Source organism: Oryctolagus cuniculus, chromosome X (assembly GCF_051225735.1).
Source record: "Oryctolagus cuniculus isolate XC-2025 breed Fujian yellow rabbit chromosome X, ASM5122573v1, whole genome shotgun sequence".
Classification (NCBI taxonomy): domain Eukaryota; kingdom Metazoa; phylum Chordata; class Mammalia; order Lagomorpha; family Leporidae; genus Oryctolagus; species Oryctolagus cuniculus.
Window position 1 is genome coordinate 97,871,658 of NC_142888.1, and position 25,210 is coordinate 97,896,867.

The 25,210-nt window shown below is 38.3% G+C and overlaps 1 protein-coding gene and 1 long non-coding RNA gene across 12 annotated transcripts in view; one reads left to right on the top strand and one right to left on the bottom strand.

The window, feature by feature from the left end:
• CUL4B (cullin 4B) overlaps positions 1-25,210 on the bottom strand; it is a 71,510-nt gene that overhangs the window by 11,708 nt on the left and 34,592 nt on the right. For 3 of the 10 annotated variants that reach the window (XR_011385491.2, XR_016228186.1, XR_011385492.2), the window contains exons 1-14: positions 24,017-24,171; positions 22,826-23,365; positions 20,627-20,742; positions 9,426-9,529; positions 8,905-8,974; positions 7,684-7,757; positions 6,751-6,913; positions 6,519-6,608; positions 6,144-6,226; positions 5,132-5,199; positions 3,455-3,573; positions 1,989-2,181; positions 762-866; positions 182-292 (exon numbers count right to left, since the gene is read on the bottom strand). Coding sequence is in view for 7 of the 10 variants with exons in the window: in XM_051827776.3 (XP_051683736.1) it covers positions 182-292; positions 762-866; positions 1,989-2,181; positions 3,455-3,573; positions 5,132-5,199; positions 6,144-6,226; positions 6,519-6,608; positions 6,751-6,913; positions 7,684-7,757; positions 8,905-8,974; positions 9,426-9,529; positions 20,627-20,742; positions 22,826-23,365; positions 24,017-24,122 (1,942 nt within the window). In the remaining 3 variants the exon portion in view is untranslated. Of the gene's footprint in view, positions 1-181; positions 293-761; positions 867-1,988; positions 2,182-3,454; positions 3,574-5,131; positions 5,200-6,143; positions 6,227-6,518; positions 6,609-6,750; positions 6,914-7,683; positions 7,758-8,904; positions 8,975-9,425; positions 9,530-20,626; positions 20,743-22,825; positions 23,366-24,016; positions 24,251-25,210 lie in introns of those variants that run through there. The other 7 variants (XM_051827778.3, XM_008273161.5, XM_051827776.3 and 4 more) reach the window with 4 other exon arrangements.
• LOC149119709 (uncharacterized) overlaps positions 23,796-25,210 on the top strand; it is a 29,635-nt gene continuing 28,220 nt past the window's right edge. The window contains exon 1 of one of the 2 annotated variants that reach the window (XR_016228187.1): positions 23,796-24,036. This is a non-coding gene — a long non-coding RNA (uncharacterized LOC149119709). The remainder of the gene's footprint in view (positions 24,037-25,210) is intronic. The other variant, XR_016228188.1, reaches the window with a different exon arrangement.

Genomic DNA, 25,210 nt, shown 5'->3' on the forward strand with positions numbered 1-25,210 from the left:
TTAAATAACCAAACAGCTCTAGATACGTGTAATAGGTTAGAAACCTCATGGGCTTGCACAATTTATGTTTTCATCACATATACATAGAGTGACTGACAAAAGAGGTAATCAACTGAAAGAATAAAAATTAAACTAACATTTTCCCTCAGAAATCAAAAGAAACAAAGAATGGCAAACATACCATGTTTGAGTTTGGACAACATTGATTTTTCAGCATCTACAGATGCACTCTTCCCAACTAACAGACGCTTGGCTAAATCTTTCTTATAGAAGGCCTCAAAAACATCCTTGCCTGTGTTAAAAACAAATACAAGAATCTTAATATTGCAACAAAAAGTTCTGACAAAACTGCTTTAAAGTTCTTAATTTCATCATTATTCCAAATTATTTTACTATATACAGTTTATTCACGTTTGTTAAATGCAAGAAACATTAAAGACCCATTTTTGTCCCAGACATTTAAGAATTAAGACTGTATTAACTTTTCTTCAGAAATGCTATTAGTTTACTAGTAGCTTTAGTGCCAATATTTGAGAGATTAAAAAACATAGCAAAAATACAGGCTCTTAAGAATGGAAAAGTCAAAGCACAAGGCAATTAAGAAACATTCCTGAAATATCCCCTAAGAATTAAATGCAAGAAATAAAATACAATTTTAAATTTCTAATTATCAAATAAATATTCCCTCCAAAATAATTACACTTGCAAGTTTCTGTTCAGTGCTTTAAAAGAAAAAAATTAAAATAGTATTAAAAACTTACCATAGATAAATCTAAATATGATCATAATTTTATCCAACATTTTCTCAAGTTCTTCATCTGTAGCTTCTTTGTTGCCTGCACGAAGCTTTGAATCTACATACTTGGCTGAAATGTGGGAAAAGTTTGTTATTTAATGATCATGGGTATCCAAAAGGTACTAGGCACTATTACATACCTAAACAGGAGTACAATATACTTAGTTTTTCAATGCTTCAGAGTTACAAGTGGGTACCCCAAAAAGTTCACGTGAAAACAAAATTAAAACAAATTTTTTTGGGTGCAAAGAATCTTTGAAATGCAGTTTTATAATACACACTTTCCATGAATGTTTTGAAGTAATTGTGTACACCAGCAGAAACGCATTTTTTAAAAGTATCCAAAGTTGGGGAGACCAAGTGACTTGCTCAATGTCACAGAGCTAATACACACCAGATTGTGAACTCAAACCCAATTCTTCTGAATCCAAATACGAGGTACTGCCCCACTATACCATGAGTGTATCCATGTTTATTAAAATGGGGTACAGATAATCTGTGGGAGAGGCTGCATGTAGCCCTGTGTGGGGGTAATCAAAGACAACTGAAAAACATGGGACATCTGGAGTGTCATTTTGACACTGAACATAAGCAAGTCTAAACAATACTTTCCTATTAAAATAAACCATACATTAAAGAGCAGAAGGCAAACTTCCTAAAACTTCTAAAGATAAACTGTGGACAGAGAACCCTAGATCTTCTTAAGGTACTCCTTCTCAGACATTATGCTGTATTTCAGTGGAAAAACTCAAGAAACACTGCAGTATATACCACAACCTTAACCAAAAGGGCACAGATTATTAGGTTTATTTTCATTCTGGACTTTCTCCTCTACCTACTGGCAACTGTAATTTCACACTGCCATTTTTTGGAGCCCTAACGGTGAGCTTCTAGAAATAGGAACCTGCTCGATTTTTAAATCACTGTAGGCTTGGAAAATAATTAATCTTATTATTAATAATAGGTTCAACATACTGCCATAAAGAAAGCACATCATGTTTGACATGTAAGCTTTGAGACATTCTTTGGCTTAAAGGACATAAGTCCTTGTATCCGTGCTCTGAGAAACACTTTTCAGATTTGATATTTACAGCTAAGCAATCCCAAATAAATAAGGTGCTAATATACTACAACTCTATCAAAATTTCAGATGAAGTTTTTATGAATAAAAAAAAAAACATTGGAAAAATACCTATAAGTTCAGCAGGTTTATTTGGTCTCTTGTTAATGAATGTTTCAAATGCTTCTTTCATGGCATTAATAAACTTTTCATTCTTCAGAAAGCAGATATCGATTATATGATCAACCTTATCTTTAAAATCTAGCAATTCTTGAACCATGGTTTTATCTTTTTCAGGATTAATTACAATAGTGCTGCCAAATGCCTAAAAACAAAAATTAACACTTTTTACTGGAATTACCTACAACGAAAACAATCTCCAAATTATATTCTAAATCAGCATGTGTATATACAGGTCAAAAACCTAAAAATGTTCTTTTTGAAAATGAGGAAAAGAAAACATTAAAGTGATAAAATATCCAGACCAACACCATTAATCTATAAACAAAAAAAAAATAATAAAGAATGACCACTCAGTCTATAATATTATAACATGATATTATTAGAAGCCTCTGGGATCTCTTCCATATTTTTAAAGAGGTCAACTGAATTTTTTAAAAATAATGATGTGTGTGTGGGGTGGCACTGTGGTGCAGCAGGTTAAAGCTCTGGTCTGCAGTGCCGCCATCCCATATGGGTGCTGGTTCATGTCCCGGCTGCTCCACTTCTGATCCAGCTCTCTGCTATGGCCTGGGAAAGCAGTGGAAGATGGTTCAAGTCCTTGGGCCCCTGCACCTGCATGGGAGACCAGGAAGAAGCTCCTAGCTTCTGGCTTTGGATTGGCACAGCTCTGACCATTACAGCCATCTGGAGAGTGAACCAGTGGATGGCAGACTTTCTCTGTCTGCTTCTCTGTAACTCTGCCTTTCAAATAAATAAATAAATCTTTAAAGAAAATTATGTGGGGCCAGTGTTGTGGCATAGCAGGTAACTTAAGACACCACCTTCCCATGTAGGTGCTGGTTCGAATCCCGGCTGCTCACTTCCCATACAGCTCCCTGATAATGCACCTGGGGAAGCAGCAACAGATGGCCCAAATGCTTTGACCCCTGCACCCACATGGGAAACTGGGAAGGCGCTCTGGGCTCCTGGCTTCAGTATGGCCCAGCCCTGGCCATTGTAGCCATTTAGGGAGTTAACCATCAGACTGAAGATCTCTCTCTCCTTCTCTCTTTCCCACCCTGTAGCTCTGCTTTTCAAATAAATAAAATAAATCTTTAACAAAATAAAAAAATAATGATCAGGCTTCAGTGTGAGATTAAAGGAGAGAAATTTGGGGGTTGAAACAAAGTCCTTTTTCCACAATCATTGCTTTAAGTGTTGGAGCTAGAAATCACATCACACTTCAATCAGGTTTTATTGCTGATTGGCCACACTATCGTTTTCAGGCTGACAGTTCTCAAAATTTCCATGACTTTTTAATTAAAAATCAAAATTCCCTTACTTAAAATAGTTGCAGGTAATACTTGCTAACACATGCCCTGGGTATATAGATTATAAGCCATTAGAAAGGAAAACCACAGGTAGATTGTTAATACCTTGATGTACTCAATCCATTGTTGCAAGAGAACCTGAACGCCACCTCGAACTCTACTGAAGAGCTGATACAGGAGAGACAAATCTTGAATTCGGTTTTCATCAAGGAGGTTATTTAAACCTGAATGTTTACACAGATTTTGGCATTAAAATATAGCAAACAAGGATGTGAACAAAATTGTCAGATATCTTATTGCCATTTAAGTTAAAATTACTGTGACAGAGGTCTTAACTATGACTAGTCTGTATGTGAGTTGCAGAGATTTTCATTGAATTAAACCCAAATAGACAATCATCTTTCTATGTGAAATGTAAATATAGCTACATACAGTCACTATAAAAATAAAAATAGTTGATTTCATAATGGTTTGGGCCATTTAGCATGACAGATCAAATGTATAAACAAATTTATTTAAACTGCTTTCCATAAATTATAAATACCTCATATATGGTGTTACATATTACCTCTGACATTACTGTACATAATATATTTGAGTACTGAATATGGCCTTTGATATATCAAAAGATATATCATATATATCATATCATGCATAGAGTGTTTAAATGATGCTTCATATTTGATTTTTAGAATGCACTAATAGTGGGACTGCATTAGATTTCTAAATATACTCATTTTATACAAAAAGTAAGATCAAGAAAAAGGTACACTTTTTTCTATTTGTTAGACTGGCAAAATAAACTCAAAGTATACTCTAAGATCACTCAAGGTTAAAAGTGCTTAGTTTTATTGCCATGAACAAAAAAATTCAGTGCAAAAAGGAATGTCTTTACTGTAGTCTTACATATTAAATCGAGTTCTTAAATTCTCAGTGTTTTTTTTTTTTCAAATCAATTATTTTTTTGAAGGGCAGAGAAACAGAGAGGAGAAAGAGAGACTCCTCTCCATCTCTCTCTCATATCTTCCTATCTGCGGGTTCCCCAAATGGCAGCAATGGCTGGATCTCCCACATGGGTGGCAGGAACCCAATTACTTGAGTCATCACCACTGCCTTCACTCCCAGGGTATGTATTAATAGGAAACTGGTATCAGAATCAATTCCAGGTACTCTGACATGGGAGGTGCACACTTGGCCAAAATCTTGCTCCCCATGTTGTTTCTTTTGTGTTAGTGGACACACACTCAGTCCCTCAGTCCCTGTAGTTTTCAAATACAGAAATTGACACTTCAGAAAGTTGACTGCAATGAACAGGGGGAAAGGGTTATGTCTATCCTCACAAATACTGATACCTGCCATTAAATGGGAAACAGGTGGGCATTGTGGTGCAGAGGGTTAAACCATGGCTTGGGAATCCTACATCCCACATAAGAATGTCTGGTTAGTCACGGCTACTCCACACTTCAGATCCAGCTTCCTGCTATTGTGCCTGGTAGGCAGCAGGTGATGGCCCAAGTACTTGGGCTCCTGTCACCCATGTAGGAGATCTGGATAGAGTTTCTGGCACCTGGCTACATCCTGGCCAGACCTGGCTGTTGTGGCTATTTGGGGAGTGAACCAGTGGATAGAAGATCTATCAATATGTGTGCACATGCACATTCTCTCTTCATCACTATCTTTCAAGTAAATCTTTTTTTTTAATTAGAAGGACATTTTTAAATTCCCTACTTGTTTGTCACTAGTATTTAAAAAGTAACCTCTTATTTACAAATTGTCAATTACCTTTCTGAAGAATTGCTGTTAAGTGTTCCCCTAGAAGTTGTTTTTCTACAGTAGCAATTAATGATTTCCTAAAAGGAAAAAAAAGTTTAGAATTATTGACATTTGACTTTCTTGAAAATGTAAGCTTTTCCTGGTGGAGGGGTGGGTCAAATAACTCATTTTATGTTAATTTCAACATTCCTATCCTAGGTATAAATTAATAAGCACTCAGAGTTACTCTACTGCATGCCTAGAAGGAAAACTGCATTATTTCAGAATTTCGTTTACATAATGAAATAAATATTTCCATGGGATTGCCATGGCTGGCTTTTTCCAAGTTTCTCTGCTTTTGGTAGGAGGCAAAGTTATCTATGCTGTTTGCAGGAATTCCTTGGTTGTTAATAGTTAAGAAAGCACAGAGGGGTTGACATTGTAGCACAGTGGGTTAAGCTGCAGCCTGCAATACCAGCATTCTCATTTGGGCACTGGTTCATGTCCCAGCTGCTCCACTTCCAATACAGCTCCCTGCTGGTGGCCTGGGAAAAGCAGTGGAAGATGGCCCAAGCGTTTGGGCCTCTGCCACCCAAGTGGAAGACCCGGAGGAAGCTCCAGGCTCATGGCTTTGGCCTGGCTCAGCCCTAGCTGTTGCAGGCATCTGGGGCGAGAACCAGCAGATGGAAGGTCTCTTTCTCTGACTCTCCTTCTAACTCTGCCTTTCAAATAAATAAATCTTTAAAAACAGCAAGCACAGAAATAGCTTATTCTATGAACACCCAGTGAATTTTATTTGGCCTAAAGATTTTAAAGATCACATTAGTTTCTAATAATATTTTTAAATTATATTTTAAAAACACAGACAATAATGAAACCCTTGATTAAATCTAATTAGCTACAGAAAATCTAGCCTGAAGTTTGCATTATGAAAATAGTTAAAAAAATCTGAAAATAGTTACTAACGTGTCTAAGGTTTCTAAAATGCCTCAAGTAACTGAAGAACAGTTTAAAACTATTAAGCTGAATATGTATTACTTACTGTGTAGTCTGATCTAAATACGTAATAAGTCTGTCTGCTTCTTCTTCTAGACGTTTGTTAACATGATGAAGATATTCAGGAACCTACAAAGATAGTTTTTTATATTATTGTTCTCCTCCCCATAAATCATTCAGAAAATTTCAAGTCCAAAAGATCTTGACAGCAGCCCTATCAAATGTGACATGGTTGAATCATATGTAAAATTATAGGTAGAGTTTATAATCCAGAATTCTGGTCTTTAAGAAAATAAAGGAGCACCCAAGTGAGAGAAGACCAACAGAATGTTGGGAAGATAAATGCAAATGGAAGCTTATATACTACAAAACAAAGTCTACTGAAGAGATAATGGATTTATTAATCATGATTTTTAAATACCTCTCTTTCTTGCATTAATTTTTGGCCTTCAGCTGCATAGAGTCGGTTAGTTTCTTCCAAAAATCGTTGTTCAAAAGAATCTTGATAAATCTGGAAGGGGGAGAACAAAATAATATTTATTCAATAATTATTTATTGAATGCCCTCTATGTGAACAACTCTATGAATTCAGTTTTTAGATATCAAACCAGGGACAGTAATCAAATGTGTAGTAAGTGAAGTGGTTAACTTACTTGTAAATCAGAGAGCATACTTAAAAGGCTTCGGAGTAAACTTCTATCAATTGCTTCGCCATTCCTTTCCCTCTCAATCAAGAGAAGAATGCCATCAATTGTCTTATTCTGGACTTTCTGATCACTTATAATATGTGCTCTAAATAACTCCAGTCCCATGTCCCTAAAACAAAAACCAAATATAATCTAAATTAATTTACAACACCACCACTTCTAAAGAATCTTGCTGAAGTTCTTACAACGTGTTAATTATGGTTCCAGGCTTTATAACAACAATTGAAAAAGGATAAAATCTATACATTTAATTTTGAATAACATGAGATCAAACCATATAGGAAGCTCATTTTGCCTTTAATGAGAAAGGAAATTAAATTCCTGTCTTCCTTTATAACTAAGTTTTGTTATATTATTTCCTCTGGTAGATTTCTTCCTCGGTAAAATAAAAAAAATAATTTTCACTGTATTAGTACTGAAAGGTTATTTGGTCATTTATTAACTGGCTTCCAAACTCAAAAGTATCAATGAACTCTGATCACTGTTGTAGGTCTATATTAGGCATGTGATAAGGGAAGAGTTCATTATACTACTCTTACTTTCGTGTATACATGGATTTTTCCATAATAATGTTAAAAGAAAATGAGCAAACTCCTGCCAACCAACAGCAAAATGATTCATATCCACAGATATTCCAGAGGAAACTTGAATCCTCTTGGTTAACAAAAATTCCATAAATGTTAGGAAATGTTAGCTATCTTCAATATCAGAACAAGCAAATAGCATTAAGAAAATAAAACTATAAATAAAAGGCTAGAAGCCAACTATGAATTTTCAAGAGAATATTCACAGCACCGATTTGCTCTCTATCTTTCTGTAATTAAGATTTGACCATTATTTGTGACACATCTTTCCATAACATTTTTCTGGCATCCTTACCAAATGGAGGGCAGCATTGAATTCTGAAGAACGTAAGTTCTATCCAGAAACAAAAAGATGCTCCTGATCATGATCTGTCAATGGGAAAAAAATCAAGTTTTATGTACTTTTTTCAATTTAAAATATTTGAAATAATAAACTGAAGCATTCATTCATATATAACTGAACTACTAAGATCAACCATGAAGATAAATACATCTACTTGAGAATATGCCCATACCATTTTCTTTAAACTGTTTTCTTTTTAAAAAAGATAGATTCATTCAACAGGCAGAGTGACAGCAAGAGAGGGAGTGAGTGAGGCAGTAAATGAGGGAGAGACTCTTCCAGAGACATCTTCCATCTGCTGGTTTACTCCCCAAGTGGCTGCAAAGGATGGGGTTGGGCCATGCTGAAGTCAAGAGGCTGGAAGTTCATCTGAGTGTCCCACGTGGGTGCAGTAGCCCAAGGGCACCATCTTCTGCTGCTTTCCCAGGTGTATCAGCAGGGAGATGGATGGGAAATGAAGCAGCCAGGGCTCGAACTCTGATACAAGAAGCTGGCATCATCACAGACACTCAACCCACAGTGCCACAATGCCAGCACCTACCCTATGTTTTAATCCTTGTTGGGGTTTCTAAAATAGAAATACTTAAAAATGGCCATCTGGCCTTTTTGCTACTTGTGAAATAATTGAAAATAAAAATGTAATCAAGGGGAGATTCATACAATTCTTCCTTCACAATAGTAACAAAGGTGACACTGCTTTAAATTGCACATGTGGTATTTTGGGGGGGAGGGAATAGGTGACTTTAAGATTTTAATTTACAGAATATAAGGTATAAACTACTATCAGACTAGGGAGAAGCGAAAACACTGTGACCTGAATAAACCAAAACACCATCGGGCACTTTCCCAGGTAATCAAATAATAGACAGGATACCTGGCAACAGTCACAAACAAAATGTAATCTTTTAATGAAATAAATACTTTTTTTGGTTAAGTGTGTCACAAATGAAACTGACCCTAAGGTACAAGTTATTCTGAAGTGCTAGTATACCTGTTAACTTGTAGTTTTAAAATACAAAAACACAACCAAAATTGGTTTCCAATTCAGAAAAAGAGCAGGTATTAAGGCAGTCTCTCTACTGCAATCTTTTAAAATTAACATTCCTGTATCTGAAGAAGTTTGGGTGTTTTTTAACTGCAGTGTTTGACTTCAATGTAACTTTTTCAGCTTACCATTTGTCTGCAATGGTTCTGCCAGCATCTATCAATCTTTTTTAGGAAAAGAACACTATCCAATGAATCCATGAGATATATGTTAAGGATATTTTAAAGTGCTTAGTACAAGTAATCTACACAATGTAAAAGCATAAAGCTAAACATCAATTACAGAACAAAATGCTGTTTTTCTTATACTGTAAAAAAAATTTAGATTCCACTAAAAAAGCACCTTAAAAACAAGTCTCAGGTGTAACTAAGCATTATGTTCTTACTTTACAATTTCCCTTTGAAGATTATCTTTCCTCAAATGGATATCTGTTAGGGCAAAACAGTAAAGACATACGGACATCTTATTAACACAAATACCACATGTAGATTTGGATTCTAAAACTGAGAAAGTCAAAAATTGTTTCTTTTTTCTGAGAAACACAAAGAACAAAAATATACAAAGTGCAGAAAATCTACTTCAAGCTGGGTTAAGCAGTGAAGGATAGGGAGGAAGAAGATAATATTTTTTGTTGTTTTTAAAAGGATATTCTCTGAACTGATGAATTTGTGCTTTGATGTGATCTTCACAAATCTGTCTCAGCTGTTTGTACAAGTTTGCAGAAATCTTGTAAGAACAGAGATTTTCTACAGCCTGCAATATTAAACAGACATTTTCTAAAGGAAAGAACAGTGAACAGGACTCAATTATTTACATCAAGTTCCTATTGCTTTGATATTTCTATCACATCTGCTTGTTAAAAGGGGTTATTCACCCATTTAGGACACAGGGTAAAAGCAACAAAATATATCCATGTGGGTAGGCAACTTCTTCGTAACCAATAATACATTACAGCTGTATAGGTTAAAGATGGATGGAATCAAGCCAAGTTCTCCCCTGTGAACATTCAATTACAGCAATTGTTACCTATGAAAGTTATCTTGTTATTAAAAATGTTATGTTAATTATTTTCACAATTAACTTGAATCTCCAATTTTATTTTTAAAATAATGCCACCAATTGTTATAATTTACTATAATTGTAATTTTTAAGATTTATTTTATTTATTTGAAAGACAGAGTTAGAGAGAGAGGTCTTCTATCCGCTGGTTCACTCCCCAGATGGCCACCAACGACCAGAGCTGCGCCGATCCGAAAACAGGAGCCAGGAGCTTCTTCCGGGTCTCCAACATGGGTACAGGGGCCCAAGGATTTGGGCCATCTTCTAGTGCTTTCCCAAGCCATAGCAGAGAGCTGGATGGGAAGTGGAGCTGCCGGGTCTCGAACTGGTGCCCATATGGGGTGCCGGCACTGCAGGCCAGGGCTTTAACCCGCTGCGCCACAGCACCAGCCCCTATAATTGTATTAAAGATTATACTTTCTTGGGTTTTCCTGAATAGAACAAAGCAGACATTATTGCTAGCAGTATTTGAGTATGAAACAATGAAATACCAAGGAATTTTCTCCAACTTTTCAGTCTAAGGACAGATAAATAAATACAGACGGTTTAAAATGTGTACAACTAACTAAACATTAATTATGAAAGAAATGACTGTATTTTTCACTTCTTTTGAATTGGTCTTCTTTTATACTCAGATCACAAAAGGACAAACTTCAGATTTCACTGAGTTTTCTGTTATGTGTTATCAAAAGATTTTCAAATTTAAAACAACAGGCTTGGTAAAACTCTCTGGGTGAACTCTGATATAATCTATATTTCCAACTAGTAATAACTTAAGTATAATACTAGGATTCCTTTCTCACCATAATAGAAGGCACAAATTCCATTAAAATGGACTCTAGGGGGGTATCCAAGTTCTGTTGGTTAGAGTGGAATTTTGTAAATATGTAGTTGGAAGTTGAATTCCAGTACACAGGTCCAATAAATAAATTAGTCATGAAAAGAAAGCTTGAAAGAAATGGCTCACACCATTGGAGGGAAATAGCCACACCTCATCAGGAAACAGTAAACCAATTAGATTCAGCAGCTGACTGTAGGCTGAGTCTCCTCCAGTCATTTTCCACAGGACTTGGATCTGGGCCACAAATGCCTAAGGGTGTATTTATTTTATGTGCCTCTATGTTCACACTGGTCTTCTATGAAATGCCCTCCTTCCTCTCACTGTATCTAGGTGTTTCTTCTGAATGATCTATTTTTCTCAGCATTTTTCACTTCCTTGCTTAGACTGTTATGTGACTTAGTGCATACTTCATCTTCTCCACATTTCCTATTTCCAGTACTTCTTAAAGTCCTATTTATCCCATTTCCTTCTGCTGTGTTCCCCTTTCAACCATGAAACAGTTCTCAAAATATTTATTTATCTTGTCACACAAGATACCATATTCTCTTACTATTCAACTAGGTCCCACATCTTCCAATAAGTTATTCTTAACTACTTCAGCAATCAGTGACTCACAAGGTATGCACAGCAATCATTATCACACATTGGTTTGTAACTAAGTCAATACTATTTATCTTTTTACATGTATATCCTGTCTCCCTGACTTCTCTTATGATAGAAAGAGATCTGGCTATCATATATCTGTAAGTTCTCTAGTAGTTTTTGGGCTCTCAACCAGGAGAACATATTAAATATTCAAAAAGTGAATGTATCTACCACAATCAGCAATGTGGGCTTACAGTGTGACAAAACTGGCCAGAAAACAGGTAATTACAATAGTGTGTGCTAAGTGCTAAGATGGGGATAAGCAGACAGATAAAGCCCCTAATCAGCCCTTAGGGAAGGACAAGTCAGGAAAACCTTTCTGGGCAAAGGTAAAGAGGTGATCTCAAAGATCCACAGGGAAATGGATAAAGAGCTAAGGGTAATCATGAGAAACAGAGGAGTAAGCTGGGCTTTATTTGCATACAGCTTCACCTGTATTTAGTTGGAGGATGATTTATGAAGCTCAAGACAAGAAAGGCAGGGACATCTAAGGTGAGTTTTGAAGGTCAGTTTGGAAGGGAGCACGCTTCTTCAACTGAGCCTCAAATGCTGTTTTAACATGTGGACCAGAGCTAATAATTTTCCTTCCTCAGCAGCCTTTCTTCAAACTCTCGTGTAGTACTGTAAAGAAATTCCCTAACAGGTATAAAAAAAGCAAAGCATAGAAGTGTTTGGTGTATAGTCTGCGATCAATTATGTTAAAAGGGGGAAATGAATGAAAACATACTGCATTGTTTTTACATACATAAAATATCTCTGGAAAGCAATCGAAAAAAATAATAATATCTGATAAAAGGGGAACTAGCTGGGGAGTTAGAAGATGAGATGGAAGTAGTTTTTATTACATGTTCAGTAATAAACAAATACACACACAGTACATTTTGGGCTTTGAAACAAATACATTAAGTATTTTAAAAACTTAAATACTTGCCTCCCCTAATAAAACTCTATCTTCCCCACCACACTTCTTTGCATGGCATTCAAGGCTCAGTCTTATAATTTTAGTCTTACATCTAATTATAATCTTCCACGTAACGTACAGCACTCTGCATCTCTCACTTTTGAGCAAGGATTGTTTGGAGTAGTCATGTGTACTTAAAATAGTGACTTCCAAAACTTTTTCACCCAAGCTACAGTAAAGAATACATTTTACGTCACAATCCATTGTACACAAAATACATATAACTGGAATAGTATCTTCATGAACTAAAAAGCAGTACCATGTGTGATGTACTCTGATAGCTTCTATTTTAGTTTTTTAAAAGTATTGGTCACAAATAACCATTAGGAAACCACTAATGTATTTTCTGTATTATTTTCCTATAATCATTTACTTTTATTTAAGTCATTTAAATTCCAGCAAAAAGCACACTGCAAAAATTACCATGCTGACCAAGTGCCTAGGTCATGCTGAGTGACAAAAGCCAGTCCCAAAGGGACAAATATCATATGTTTTCCATGATGGGTGACAACTAACCAAGCACCAAAAAGGAAACCTGTTGAAGTGAAATGGACACTATGAGAAACAGTGTCTTGATCAGTCCTTGTCCTGACTGTCGAGGAACAACTTAATACTTTATCCCTGTTAGTATTTTTTTTTGTTCTGCTTAATACTATTGGTTGAACTCTTTAACTAACACACAATTATTCTTAGGTGTTTAAATTTAACTGAAAAGTGATCCCTGTTAAATATAAGAGTGGGAATAAGAGAGAGAGGAGATGTACAGTTTGGCACATGCTCAATCGGACTTGCCCCAAATGGTAGTTAGAAATGTGCCAGGGGATTCCAATTCAATCTCATCAAGGTGGCATGTACCAATGCCATCTCACTAGTCAAAGTGATCAGTTTCAGTTCATAATTGATCATAATGATAGGATTAAGAGTCAAAGGGATCACATAAACAAGACTAGTGTCTGCTAATACTAACTGATAGAATAAAAAAAAGGGAGAGAACGATCCATCATGGGAAGCGGGATACACAGCAGACTCATAGAATGGCAGATGTCCTAAACAGCACTCTGGCCTCAGAATCGCACTTAAGGCATTCGGATCCGCTAAAAAGCCCATAAGAGTATGTCAGGCATGGAAAGCCAAGACACTCAAGCTGGCGAACTCAAAAGGCTTCCATAGCCTTGGCAACTCATGACAAGAGCCTAGGGTGATTACTGACGCCATAAACAAGAGTATCAATTGTTAAATCAACAACAGGAGTCACTGTGCACTTACTCCCCATGTAGGATCTCTGTCCTTAATGTGTTGTACTATGTGAATTAATGGCATAACTAGTACTCAAACAGTACTTTACACTTTGTGTTTCTGTGTGGGTGCAAACTGTTGAAATCTTAGTAAATACTAAGTAGATCTTCTGTATATAAAGATAATTGAAAATGTATCTTGATGTGAATGGGATAGGAGAGGGAGTGGGCGATGGGATGGTTGTGGGTGGGAGGGAAGTTATGTGGGGGGGAAGCCACTGTAATCCAAAAGCTGTACTTTGGAAATTTATATTTATTAAATAAAAGTTTAAAAAAAAGAAATGTATTGGTCACAAATAACCAATTGTATGAAACTACTAGAACATAAGCACCTTAGGAGCTAGGACTAAGTGTATCTACCCAAGGTGCCTGTCTCGCTCTGCGCATAGCAAACAACTGATTCAACAAAGAGTAAGTATTTGTTAAGTATTCTGCATCTTGTTAGGTAGTGGGATAGAAAAACTAATGGGAAGTGTTAAATCACCACTTAGGAGTGTGAGATAAGCTCTATTTTATTCTAGACCTTTGAACTGTCCTTTTAGAAATATACTATATTACATTTCACTAAATAAACACTTTGGAAATCTATGGAGTTTGGTCTAGTGTAATTATTACTAAAATAACCTCCTGACTCACAGGCACCTATTTGTATTAGATACATTCTAGATAGTTTTCGAAGTCCTTCGAATAAAACTATCTTTTTACGTAAAGATCCTCCAAATCCCAATTCTTCTCCTCTAGTAAGACTGAAAATTATCAAGAACTAAGAATCTGGGGCCGGCGCTGTGGCACAGCAAGTTAACGCCCTGGCTTGAAGCACCAGCATCCTATATGGGTGCTGGTTTGAGACCCGGTTGCTCCACTTCCAATCCAGCTTGCTCCTATGGCCTGGGAAAGCAGTAGAAGATGGCCCAAGTCCTTGGGCCCCTCAACCCATGTGGGAGACCTGGAGGAGGCTCCTGGCTCCTGGTTTAGGATCAGTGCAGCTTTGGGGAGTGAACCAGAAGATGGAGGACCTCTCCACTCTACCACTCCTCTCTCTGTGTAACTCTGACTTTCAAATAAAGAAATAAATCTTTAAAAAAGAACTAAGAATCTGTAATTGTATATTTTTAAAATAGCAGTGATAGTACTGATTAACAATTCAGTAAAAAGAGCAGAAATAAATAACACGTACCAGACTAAGCTTGAAATATCAACAGGGTGACAACAGGCAAACTTACAGAGAACCCAATAGCTAGTCTTCAACAGTACTAAGATTTTAACTGCTCTCCTATATCCACCAACTGCTTAAACAACTAGATTTTTAGTCTTCCATCGCTGGTTCACTCTCCAAATGGCTGCAACGACTGGGGCTGGGCCGGTCTGAAGCCAGGAATCAGGAGCTTCTTCTGGGTCTCCCACATGGGTGTAGGGGTCCAAGGACCTGGGCCATCCTCTACTGCTTTCCTAAGCCATAGCAGAGAGATGGATCATAAGTGGAGCAGCTGGGACTTGAACCAGCACCCACATGGGATGCCAGCACTGCAGGTGGGGGCTTTGCCCACTACACCACAGCACTGACCCCTACACTTTCTAACTGACATGACTAAAGCTGTGGTAGAAGCCTTCTCAAGGTCAGAAAAAGAAAAACGGAGTCATCTGTCCTGGGAATGAAATGTAGTTGTTATCTGCTTGACTATGAATGCTTCAACTGTGCTTACTATCTGCTTATAAAAAGAAAAAACAAATAAATAAATCTGGGATCGGTGCTGTGGTGCAGCGGGTAAAGCCAGGAAGAAGCTCCAGGCTCCTGGCTTCAGATCGGCGCAGCTCTGGCCGTTGCGGCCATCTGGGGAGTGAAACAAAGGATGGAAGACCTCTCTGTCTCTACCTCTCTCTGTAACTTTCAAATAAATAAAATAAATCTTAAAAAAAACCAGATTTTTACAATGGGCAGATGCACTAGTGGCTTCATCTTGTGGTCATTTATAAATGAATTATTAAAATGGAAAAGATCATTATTTAAGATTTATTTCAGAAAAAGCCTATCAGAATTCCCATTATTGATAAACTCACCAACACCAAAATTCCAAACGTAAGACATCATATGTAAAAACAGGACACATTTTGAAAAAGAACTGCAGAGGAACACTGTTCCTAGAGAGTTCTATTTTTTTTTCCAATTCCACTAATGGTGTCTACTGAAGCATATTTGCAATGTAATCTGTTCATCAGCAAGCTGTTCTGGTCTAGTGTGAACTTAGAATTTGAAAATATGGGGGAGTGGGCATTTGCTGCAACAGTTAGGGCCCTGCTTGGGACACCTGTCTCCTATCAGAGCACCCAGCTCCACTCTCGATTTTAGCTTCCTGCTAATGCACACCCTGTGAAGGACAGTGTTGATGGCTCAAACAGTTGCATCCCTGTCATCCACATGGGAAATCCATGTTGAGTTCCAGACTCCTAGCTTTGGCCTGGTCCAGCCCCGGCTGTTGTAGGCATGTGCGGGGTAAACTAATGGAAGATACACCTACCTACCCCCCCCCCCCCAATAATAAATTAAAAATCTAAGAATTTAAAAGCATGCAGTGTTTGGGTTCTAAAATAATATATAATTTTAAAATATAAAGATTTCTTTCTTCAAAATTTTATTTATTTACTTGAGAAATAGAGTTACAGAGGGAGAGACAGACAGAAAGGTCTTCCATCCGCTGGTTCACTCCCCAAACGGCCAGAGATGGGCCAACCTGAAGCCAGGAGCCAGGAGCTTCCTCTGGGTCTCCCATGTGAGTACAGGGGCTCAAGCACTTGGGCCATCCTCTACTGCTTTTCCAGGCCATAGCAGAGAGCTGGATCAGAAGAGGAGCAGCCGGGATTAGAACTGGTGCCCATATGGGTTACCAGTTCCACATGTGGAGGCTTAACCTACTATGCCACAACACCAGCTCCAAGATTTCTCTTTTTAAAAATATTTTTTTATTTGAAAGGCAGAGTGACAGAAGGGAGAGACAGCGAGAATTCTCCATCTGCTGGTTTACTTCCCAAACAACAGCAACAGTCTGGGCCAGGCCAAAGCCAGGAGCCAAGAACTCCATCCAGGTCTCCCACACAGGTGGCAGTGGCCCAAGTACTTATCTGCTGCCTTCCTATGTGAACTAGCAGGAAGCCTGATCAAAAGCAGAGCAGCTGGAACTGAAACCAGTACCCCAATATGGGATGCTGGTGTTGCAGGCATGGCTTAAACTGGCTGTGTCACAATGCTGGCCCCAGGATTTCTTTTCAAAGCCCATATATTTATTAGCATTGGTAACACCAGTATTTAACAGGGGCTATAAATGCTTTTTTTTTTTTTCAAAATTTATTTACAATAAACAACCCTGAGATATAGTTCTATTAGTGTACCCATTTTGCAAATGAGGAAACTAAGTTTAGAGAATTAACTTTCCCCAAGTTATATGAGTGGCAAATCTCTAATCTAAGCAGGCCGATCAACTCAAAAGTCAGTGCATTTAACCATAGTCCTATCATAGTGGTCAATCATAAATAAACAAAAATCCCAAACCATCATCAACCACTGTCTCACTCATAAGACTTGAAAGTTGCAACCCCATACTTGGGACTACCATACCTAAACTTTACTTTCTTAAGATATATTTATTTATTTGAAAGGCAGAGTTAAGAGAAAGAGAAGGAGAGACAGAGAGAGATAATGGCTATAACGGCCAGGGCTGGGCCAGGCACCTCCTCTGGGTCTTCCATTTGGGTGGCAGAAGCCCAAAAGCTCGGGCCATCTTCCACTGCTTTTCCCAGGCCACCAGCAGGGAGCTGGAACAGAAGTGGAGCAGTTGGGACAGGAGGTGCTCATACGAGATGCCAGTGTCCCAGGTGGCGGCTTAACCTGCTACGCCACAACGATGGCTCCCCCATACTTAATATATAAAGGAAGATGATTATTAATACTGAAGAATGTTCTGGATAGAGATATGCCAACAAATTTTACATCTGGGAAAGAGGGTTGGGTAGGTGTTTGGAGAACTTTTTGTTTTATATACGTACCTATTACTATATTATTTCAATTTTAGGAGAGTACTTTTTAATTGTGTTTCAGTAAGTTGAAATCAAACGACTGAAGGTTAGATAGTGTAAAATAACTTTACCTCCTCTTTGAACTTCAACATCTCAAAATTATATTTCTGAGACTAATCCAATCCAATCCATCCAAAGGAGCATTTATAAAATTAAGATCAAAAACCATAAAAGAGCTAGAAACAAATGCTTTTGAATTTATTATAGCAAAATGAGTAAAGTCCTATGAAAAATGCAGACAGTCAAGTTTTAACACCCATGATTTTAAGCTAAATAAATGCAACTGAACCATAGCAGTAAAACTTCTGACATATAAGAAAGCAAAATCACAAAAATGTAAGCTATAATCTCTTGAAACCTAAAAAATCTCATCAATATATCATGGAAAGTATTTTCAAATCAAAACTTCTTGAAAAACACTCAAGGAAAAATAAATAAAGTTAATACCTACTATCAACATGTTATAAACATGCAATATGAGTACATAAAGTTATACATCATTGAAATTATATACTATATACCAGTAGATCCAAGTAAGTTTCACATACATGAACATATAAAAAAAGTACTATTTTGATAATAGCTTTTTCCTAAAGTAAGATAATTTAATTGCTTCAAACTTCTACAATATAGTCAAAGTGATGTGGCATAGTAATGAGGCAGTGGGGTAGAGAAGGTATACTGGAATAGGAACAGAGCATCACAGTTTGAATCTTTTTTTCTGCCAATATATGACTCTGGACAGGATATTCAACTTCTCTGAGATTACTATTCTTACCAATAACTTGGGGATAATATCTACTACCTTATCTATTTTAGAAAGAGTTTCTGTAATGCTTAAATGAAATAATATAAGATGAACATGTCACACACACACTACACAAAGATACTGGATGATATGATCTCTGAAGGACTTTCCAACTAACTCTGATTCTATAATTATACTTTTACTATTATGCGACACCAAAACACACATATGTAATACACCACAAGAGCCAAATGAGGTGGGCTTATCCCTAAGTAATACCTTAGTACTACTACTACTACCAGCTGACATTTACTTAGCATCACAATACCTACAACATTACATCATTACTGTGGTTGAGCATTATTCTGGGTGTTTTGTATATATGTACTCAATTTTAACAGCAACAGAACCTCAATTTGACATATTACAAGTGAAAAAGCCATATTGTAGCTTATGAGAAAGTCTGACTAGTGATAACAACATCTTATACAACAGTGCTTCAAAAAGTTCACAGAAAATAGAATTTAAGGGGAACAAGTATTGTGGTGCAGCTCAGCCTCCAATGTGGGATGCATGCATCCCATTGAGGAGTGCCTGGTTTGAGTCCTGGCTACTTGGCTTCCCATCCAGCTTCCTGATGATGCCTCTGGGAAGAAATTAGATGATGGCTCAAGTACTTGAGTCCCTGCCACCCATGTGGCAGACCTGGATTGAGTTCCAGAATCCTGGCTTCAGTTTATGGCAAAATGTGTATTATGAGAAAACTATGCGTGGATTTCAATTTTTTGCACCAAAATAAACTCTTTTTCTTTCCATTTTCCATGAACTTTTTGAAGTACCTTCATATTTATATATCATAGTGTTCTTCAAGGTGTTTTTTACAAATGTCTCACTTGGTTATTATAAGCACCTCTGAGATGTAGAAAAGGCAGGTATTCTTTCTCCTGTGAGGAGTTTATTACCTTGCCCAAGATCACAAGGGCAACAGCAGAGAAAACTAGATCCCAAAACTTTTTCCTGACTTCTCATCCAGGATTCAACTATCACCCTCTTACCCCTCCAACTAAAATGTGAATATTACAAATACTGATAAATTGGACCAATATAATTTTACATCATACTCATTAACTTAAGCAATTGAACTGAGAAGTATTTTTTAATAACAAACTGCTGACACTATCAATGGAAAATTCTTGAATTGGTTGTATGTGTCAAAACACAGTAGGCAAAAAATCTCTATGTAGCAAGAAGTCTAAATCAAGAGCTGCCCTTGGTATTACATTTAAACATTTCAATTTTTTTTTTTTTGACAGGCAGAGTGGACAGTGAGAGAGAGAGACAGAGAGAAAGGTCTTCCTTTTGCCATTGGTTCACCCTCCAATAGCCGCCGCGGCCAGCGCACCGCGCTGATCCGATGGCAGGAGCCAGGAGCCAGGTGCTTTTTCTGGTCTCCCATGGGGTGCAGGGCCCAAGCACCTGGGCCATCCTCCACTGCACTCCCGGGCCACAGCAGAGAGCTGGCCTGGAAGAGGGGCAACCGGGACAGAATCCGGCGCCCCAACCGGGACTAGAACCCGGTGTGCCGGCACCGCTAGGCGGAGGATTAGCCTAGTGAGCCGCGGCGCCGGCCTAAACATTTCAAATTTAAAGACTTATTTGTAAGCAAAAAAATCTCCAAATCTGAGCCTCAGACTATACTGCTAGGCTACAACCTGCTGCTCCTATCTGGGCACAGGAGATAAGACAAACATGCAGAGCAAAAAAAAGAAAAAAAGTGGCAAAATGCTACAAATAAAGAGGTAGACTAAAGGATGTGAAGGACATCTGCATGTCTTGAGGCTTTTCTTAAAAGAGAGAAACAACTAAGCAAGAATTATCATAACAGAAGAGTGACAGGTCTCCAGAAATCACTTTGGGATCTACCCTACAAGATTCCATTATGGGTAAAAATGTCAATTATATCAACGTGTACCAAACTGAAACTTAATTAGGAGTGTCCAGGTCATACTGGTATAAGTTCAATTTATACCACTCATACTATAAGGTGGGCTTATAACCAATATGACTGTACTCAGTTTATGAGTATATGGTCTGATTGTAAAAAGGAGTGCATCAAGAAATTGTAATTAGAAAAGAGGCAAAAGTGTATTTAAGGCCCTATTTCAGAAAGTAAATCCAAATTATCTCACCTCAATTTATGTTAATGAAATCTAGTTATCACATTAATACATACCTGGTAGAGTTCTTCTAAATTGTACTTAATTGAAGTACTATTCTGAATAGCTTCCACTGCTTCTTTCAGTTTCTGCCAAGTTTCATCTGTGTAGTTTTCTGGTAATTTAGGCTTATCTAGATGATATATAAAAGGTTGGCATTAAAACAACATATAGAATATAGCAACTGAAGGTCCACAAAATACAATTACATTACTGTTTTTAAAGTAAACTGTGATCTTTATAACTATTACACTTAAATGTTAAAGCAACCACTGTATTAAGAGCTCAGTATAAAGAAACAGTATTCTAATATTTCAAATTTTATTGGTCACTTTAACTCACCTATTAAAACTGAAGGTGAGGGTTTTTTTCTCCTACTGAACGTATTGCTTCAAAAAATAAAAATTCAAGAATGACAGATAAAAAGTAACAATCCTGACCTTATTTCATCATGTGTAAAACCTAAGTCAACATGAATTTTGTACCTGAGATTTAAAATATTGTATGTCTACTATGTGCAAGGAATTTTATAAACCCCTTTACCATCCTAACAATGCCCTAGGCTAAGTATCAAAACTGAGGAATCCAAGGATGGAAAGCATTTGGTAAGTTTGCCCAAGGTCACTGTAACTAGTCAACGGCAAGTCTGGCATTCTAATCCTGGTCTTTTTGATCCCCAAATTTATGCAGAAACTACAGAAATGGAGAAAAACATTTTAACTCAGGTTTTAAACTACATTTATGAGTAGAATGAAATTTTAAAAGAAATTCAAATATCCAAATGACTCCAGAAACTATGCAGCATTTTCTAAATAGAAAGAAACACTGAAATGCTAGGCTTTTACACTTCACTGGCCATCAATGAGTGGAAAAAAACTTTTAATTAAAGCATTGAAATGCCTTAATAATGTGTTTTAATTTTTTTGGAGGAAGAAAAAAACAAAATTTCTTAAATCAATTTTCAGAAGCAATTAGGATCACAGCTCACTTCTTATAAAAATCTTGGCTATTAAGCAAAATATTTCAGCTAAATAATGAACACATTAGTCAATTACAATTCATATTCACTTCAGAAAGCAGAAAGCTTTACTCTTAAGTCAGAATATAACACTCTTCAAGAGTCTGCAAATGGGAGAGAAGTGATATAAAAAGAAAGGGTTAAAAATAAACAACACCATATCTCTCTGCTTGAAATAAAAGAGTATATTCTTTATTTTTACACTAATGTTGAAAATACAGATAGTGAACACCTAATTTTTCCGATACTAGTATTAAGCCCCAAGGCACTTATGCAGTAAATATTACTTAAGTTCATTCATTTACTTCTCCATTTAATAATCATTTTTGCACTTATTACCTGCCAGTTAAAGGTGTTGAATAAGTGAGCCAGAAAAATAGAACACATTCAACAGATACAAATTAATTCAGCTGAATACATTTTTTTTAAAACTTGATTTTGTATTAGCATCAATGCGTTCATAATACTTTCAATCACCTATCAAAGACAATATTAACAAATTTTCCTAAAAGCTTTAGGGCAATACTTTAAAACTCGTTTTAGTGATAAAAAAAATAGATGTAGTAACTGTACCTATCTTTAGACTAGTGGTACACAGAGTTACAACTTCTGTGTATACCCAGTATTTTTCAATTCTAACCCCTATCTTTGGTAAGATATGTAGAGACCATAAATATTTTCTCTGAATACTGCTTCTGCAATGAGTTTCATAAATACAGTATTCAACAATCTAAGTCCTATTTGAGCATGGAAAGATCACCATTGCTACCTGCTTTTCTGGGGACTGGATAATGTGGCCTACTGAAGCACAAAAATACAAATCCCAGCAGTGCCAAGGCTCACTATGCACCTGAAATAAACAAACCTCTTTAGAACATAAATTTCTCACCTGTAAAATCCGGATCAATCATACTGTAGATACCCAATGTTATAAGGGACAACAAATTAAATATAACAGGTTGAGGAAAACCTCAAAATACTGCACAGAAACACGGGGTGTATGCCTCAGCACAAGGTTCCTAACCACCCCCCTGGCAAATGAACCCTCCACCAAAAAAAGGACCTCCCCTCCACCTCATTAATTACGCATAAAACATTAGCTACCTCTATGCTCTTTAATATAGTAACATAAATAGAGCACGTGACCGCTGAAGTGTCAAATCTTTAGTAGGTGATTATGAATTTTGGCTTTGGTTACCTTTAAAGTTCTTGATCACTAACTTCTTAGCAGAGCCAGGCTTGCTGTTAGCAAAGCTAGAGACGGTGGTAGATTTGGCTAGGCCGTTTGCATGATGCACCGAAGCCACAGAAGAGATTAATATACTCTTATTTTTAAGTTGCTGCTGCTGAGATGTTGCAGCAGTTGGTGAAGATGAGGAGGAGGAGGAGGAGGATTCCTCAGCCATCTTCGCATCAAACCCTACAAACTCCAGGGTGTCTTCAAAACGCAGCTTCTTCTGTATCGGTACGTGGCTGGAAGTAGCCACCGAAACCCCCAGGCAGAAGGACGAGGTTGAAGGGGATGCCGAATCCCTGGGTTGTAAAGGAGGAGTGGAAGAGGAGGAAGAGGTGGAATCAAAGTCTTCTCTCTCGTTACTACTGTTACTGCCGCTACTGCTGCTGCTGTTTAACTTTCTCTTCTTGGCAGAGGTGGGCGGAGTGGTGCTGGTATTACCATCAGTGGCAGATCTGACCTCCTGAGCAGCAGCAGCAGCTGAGGGATTGGGGGAAGAAAAACCTGTTGGAAACATGAAAATAGCGGGGTCAACAGGCAGAGGAGCATCAAAAACCTACAGTTTATATGCCTGCGTGCGTGTAGGAGAAGGTGGCAATGCTAGAGGGGGAAGGGAAGAGAGGAGAAACACAGAGGACGAGCAGGAAAGTGAAGGGGGGGCTACACCGGGGAAATGGGAGGGTTTGGGAAGGCGGATAGGCTGACACCAGGAGTGAGCAGAACGAGGGGGGAGAGTGAATGAAGCGGCAGACAGGTAAACGGCCGTGCCGTCCCCCTCCCCTGCTTTTCGAGCTCTCTCCCCCCCGTTTCTGCAGGAGCGAGTCTGAGTCTGAGGCTGTAGCTCCTCCTCCTTTTCTCCCTCTCTCTGGGAGGGGAGACGCTGTGGTGGTGGGGGGGGAGGGGGAGAAGAGACCCAGGGCTTGTTATTGTCAATAGCACAAGAGGCTAAAGATGGCGCCACTTCCGGTCACGCGGCGCCGAAGGAGGGGCGGCGTCTGTCCCCGGAGTGGGGGTTGGAGAAGAGCACCGCAGCCGCCCAGGGGGGCAGGGGAGCTGGCGCACAGCGGGATGGCGGGACAGGGGCAGCTGAAGCGCCTCAGAGGCTCGCACTACTCTGCTCCGGCTCTCGCTCCCTCTTCCCTTCCCCGGCAGTACCTCCCTCCTCCGGCCCATCGGTAACTCCCATCCCTCCGTAACGGTCCCGCGGGGAGCTTTGCGCCGCGGCGTTCTTACCGGAAGTGACTGGGCAGACACTTTTCATAGCGCCCAGCTCCCGAAGCCCCCGAGTCCGCAGGACTTGAGTGGGGGGTGGGGAGGGAGCAAAGGGGGGGAAGAGAAGTGGAGAGGGAGGAGGGGGCGGGCCTTCGAAACACCTTCGGGGCTTCTGATTGGCGCTTTATGAACGCGAGGCGGGCGGCCACGGTGGGGGGTGACGGGAGAAGGAGCGGGAAGGATCCTGAAGGGGAGGGAAGGTGGTGACGGTGAGGGGCGGGGTAAGCTAGCTGGGAAAAAGGGGGAGGCGGAAGAGGAAGGGAGAGGGAGGGAAGGAGTAAAAAGTAAGGGAAGGAGAGAATGGAAACTTTGAAAGAGATAAAGGAATTAGGAGGGGTTGCCAGGCGAAGAGACTAACCCGAAATGGAAGAAAACAAATCTTGTCATTATGCCTACTGATGTTACAATATTGTTAGAAGAAAAGGAGCTTACATAGAAAAAGAATTTGATTCAGTGTAGCTATAAATTATTTATGTCAAGGACACCACAGAGCCAAAATTGAATAGAGCCAGAGTTTTGATACTTTTCTCAATAGCGTATGTGTAAGTTCTTTTACTTCTTACCAGGAGCATTTTCTAAGATGGCTGGCCAGAGCCAAGGGTGTATTCTAAGGCAAAGAAATAGGAAGGTAGCTAAGTCCTGACCCAGTGCAATTCTTGGAACCACATGCTATCCCGACTTCATCAGCCATGAATTCAGTAATTTATAGACCAAACAAAAAGCTAAGACCTACTTCCTTTGATGAAGTCTCAGCTTCTACAGTGTTTCAAAGGAGACATTTTAGGAGAACAATATTGGCAAAAGTCATGTTTTCTACTAATGTATTCCAGGAGCAAAAACTTTAAATTTGATCGCCGATCAAACAAAACTTGATGTTTGGTTAAATTAACAATAACAAACCCTGTAAGTTCCCTAAGGTAGTTTTTAACCGTAGAACACTCTCAGGGGGAGCAAACAATAATTTTTTCAACCTGTTGATCTAACTACAGAAACTTTTAATGAACATGTATCCGGAGACTTTATGTGCCAGACACTATGCCAAGTCCCTGCCATTGAGAAGCCAGTGGGGGAAGACAG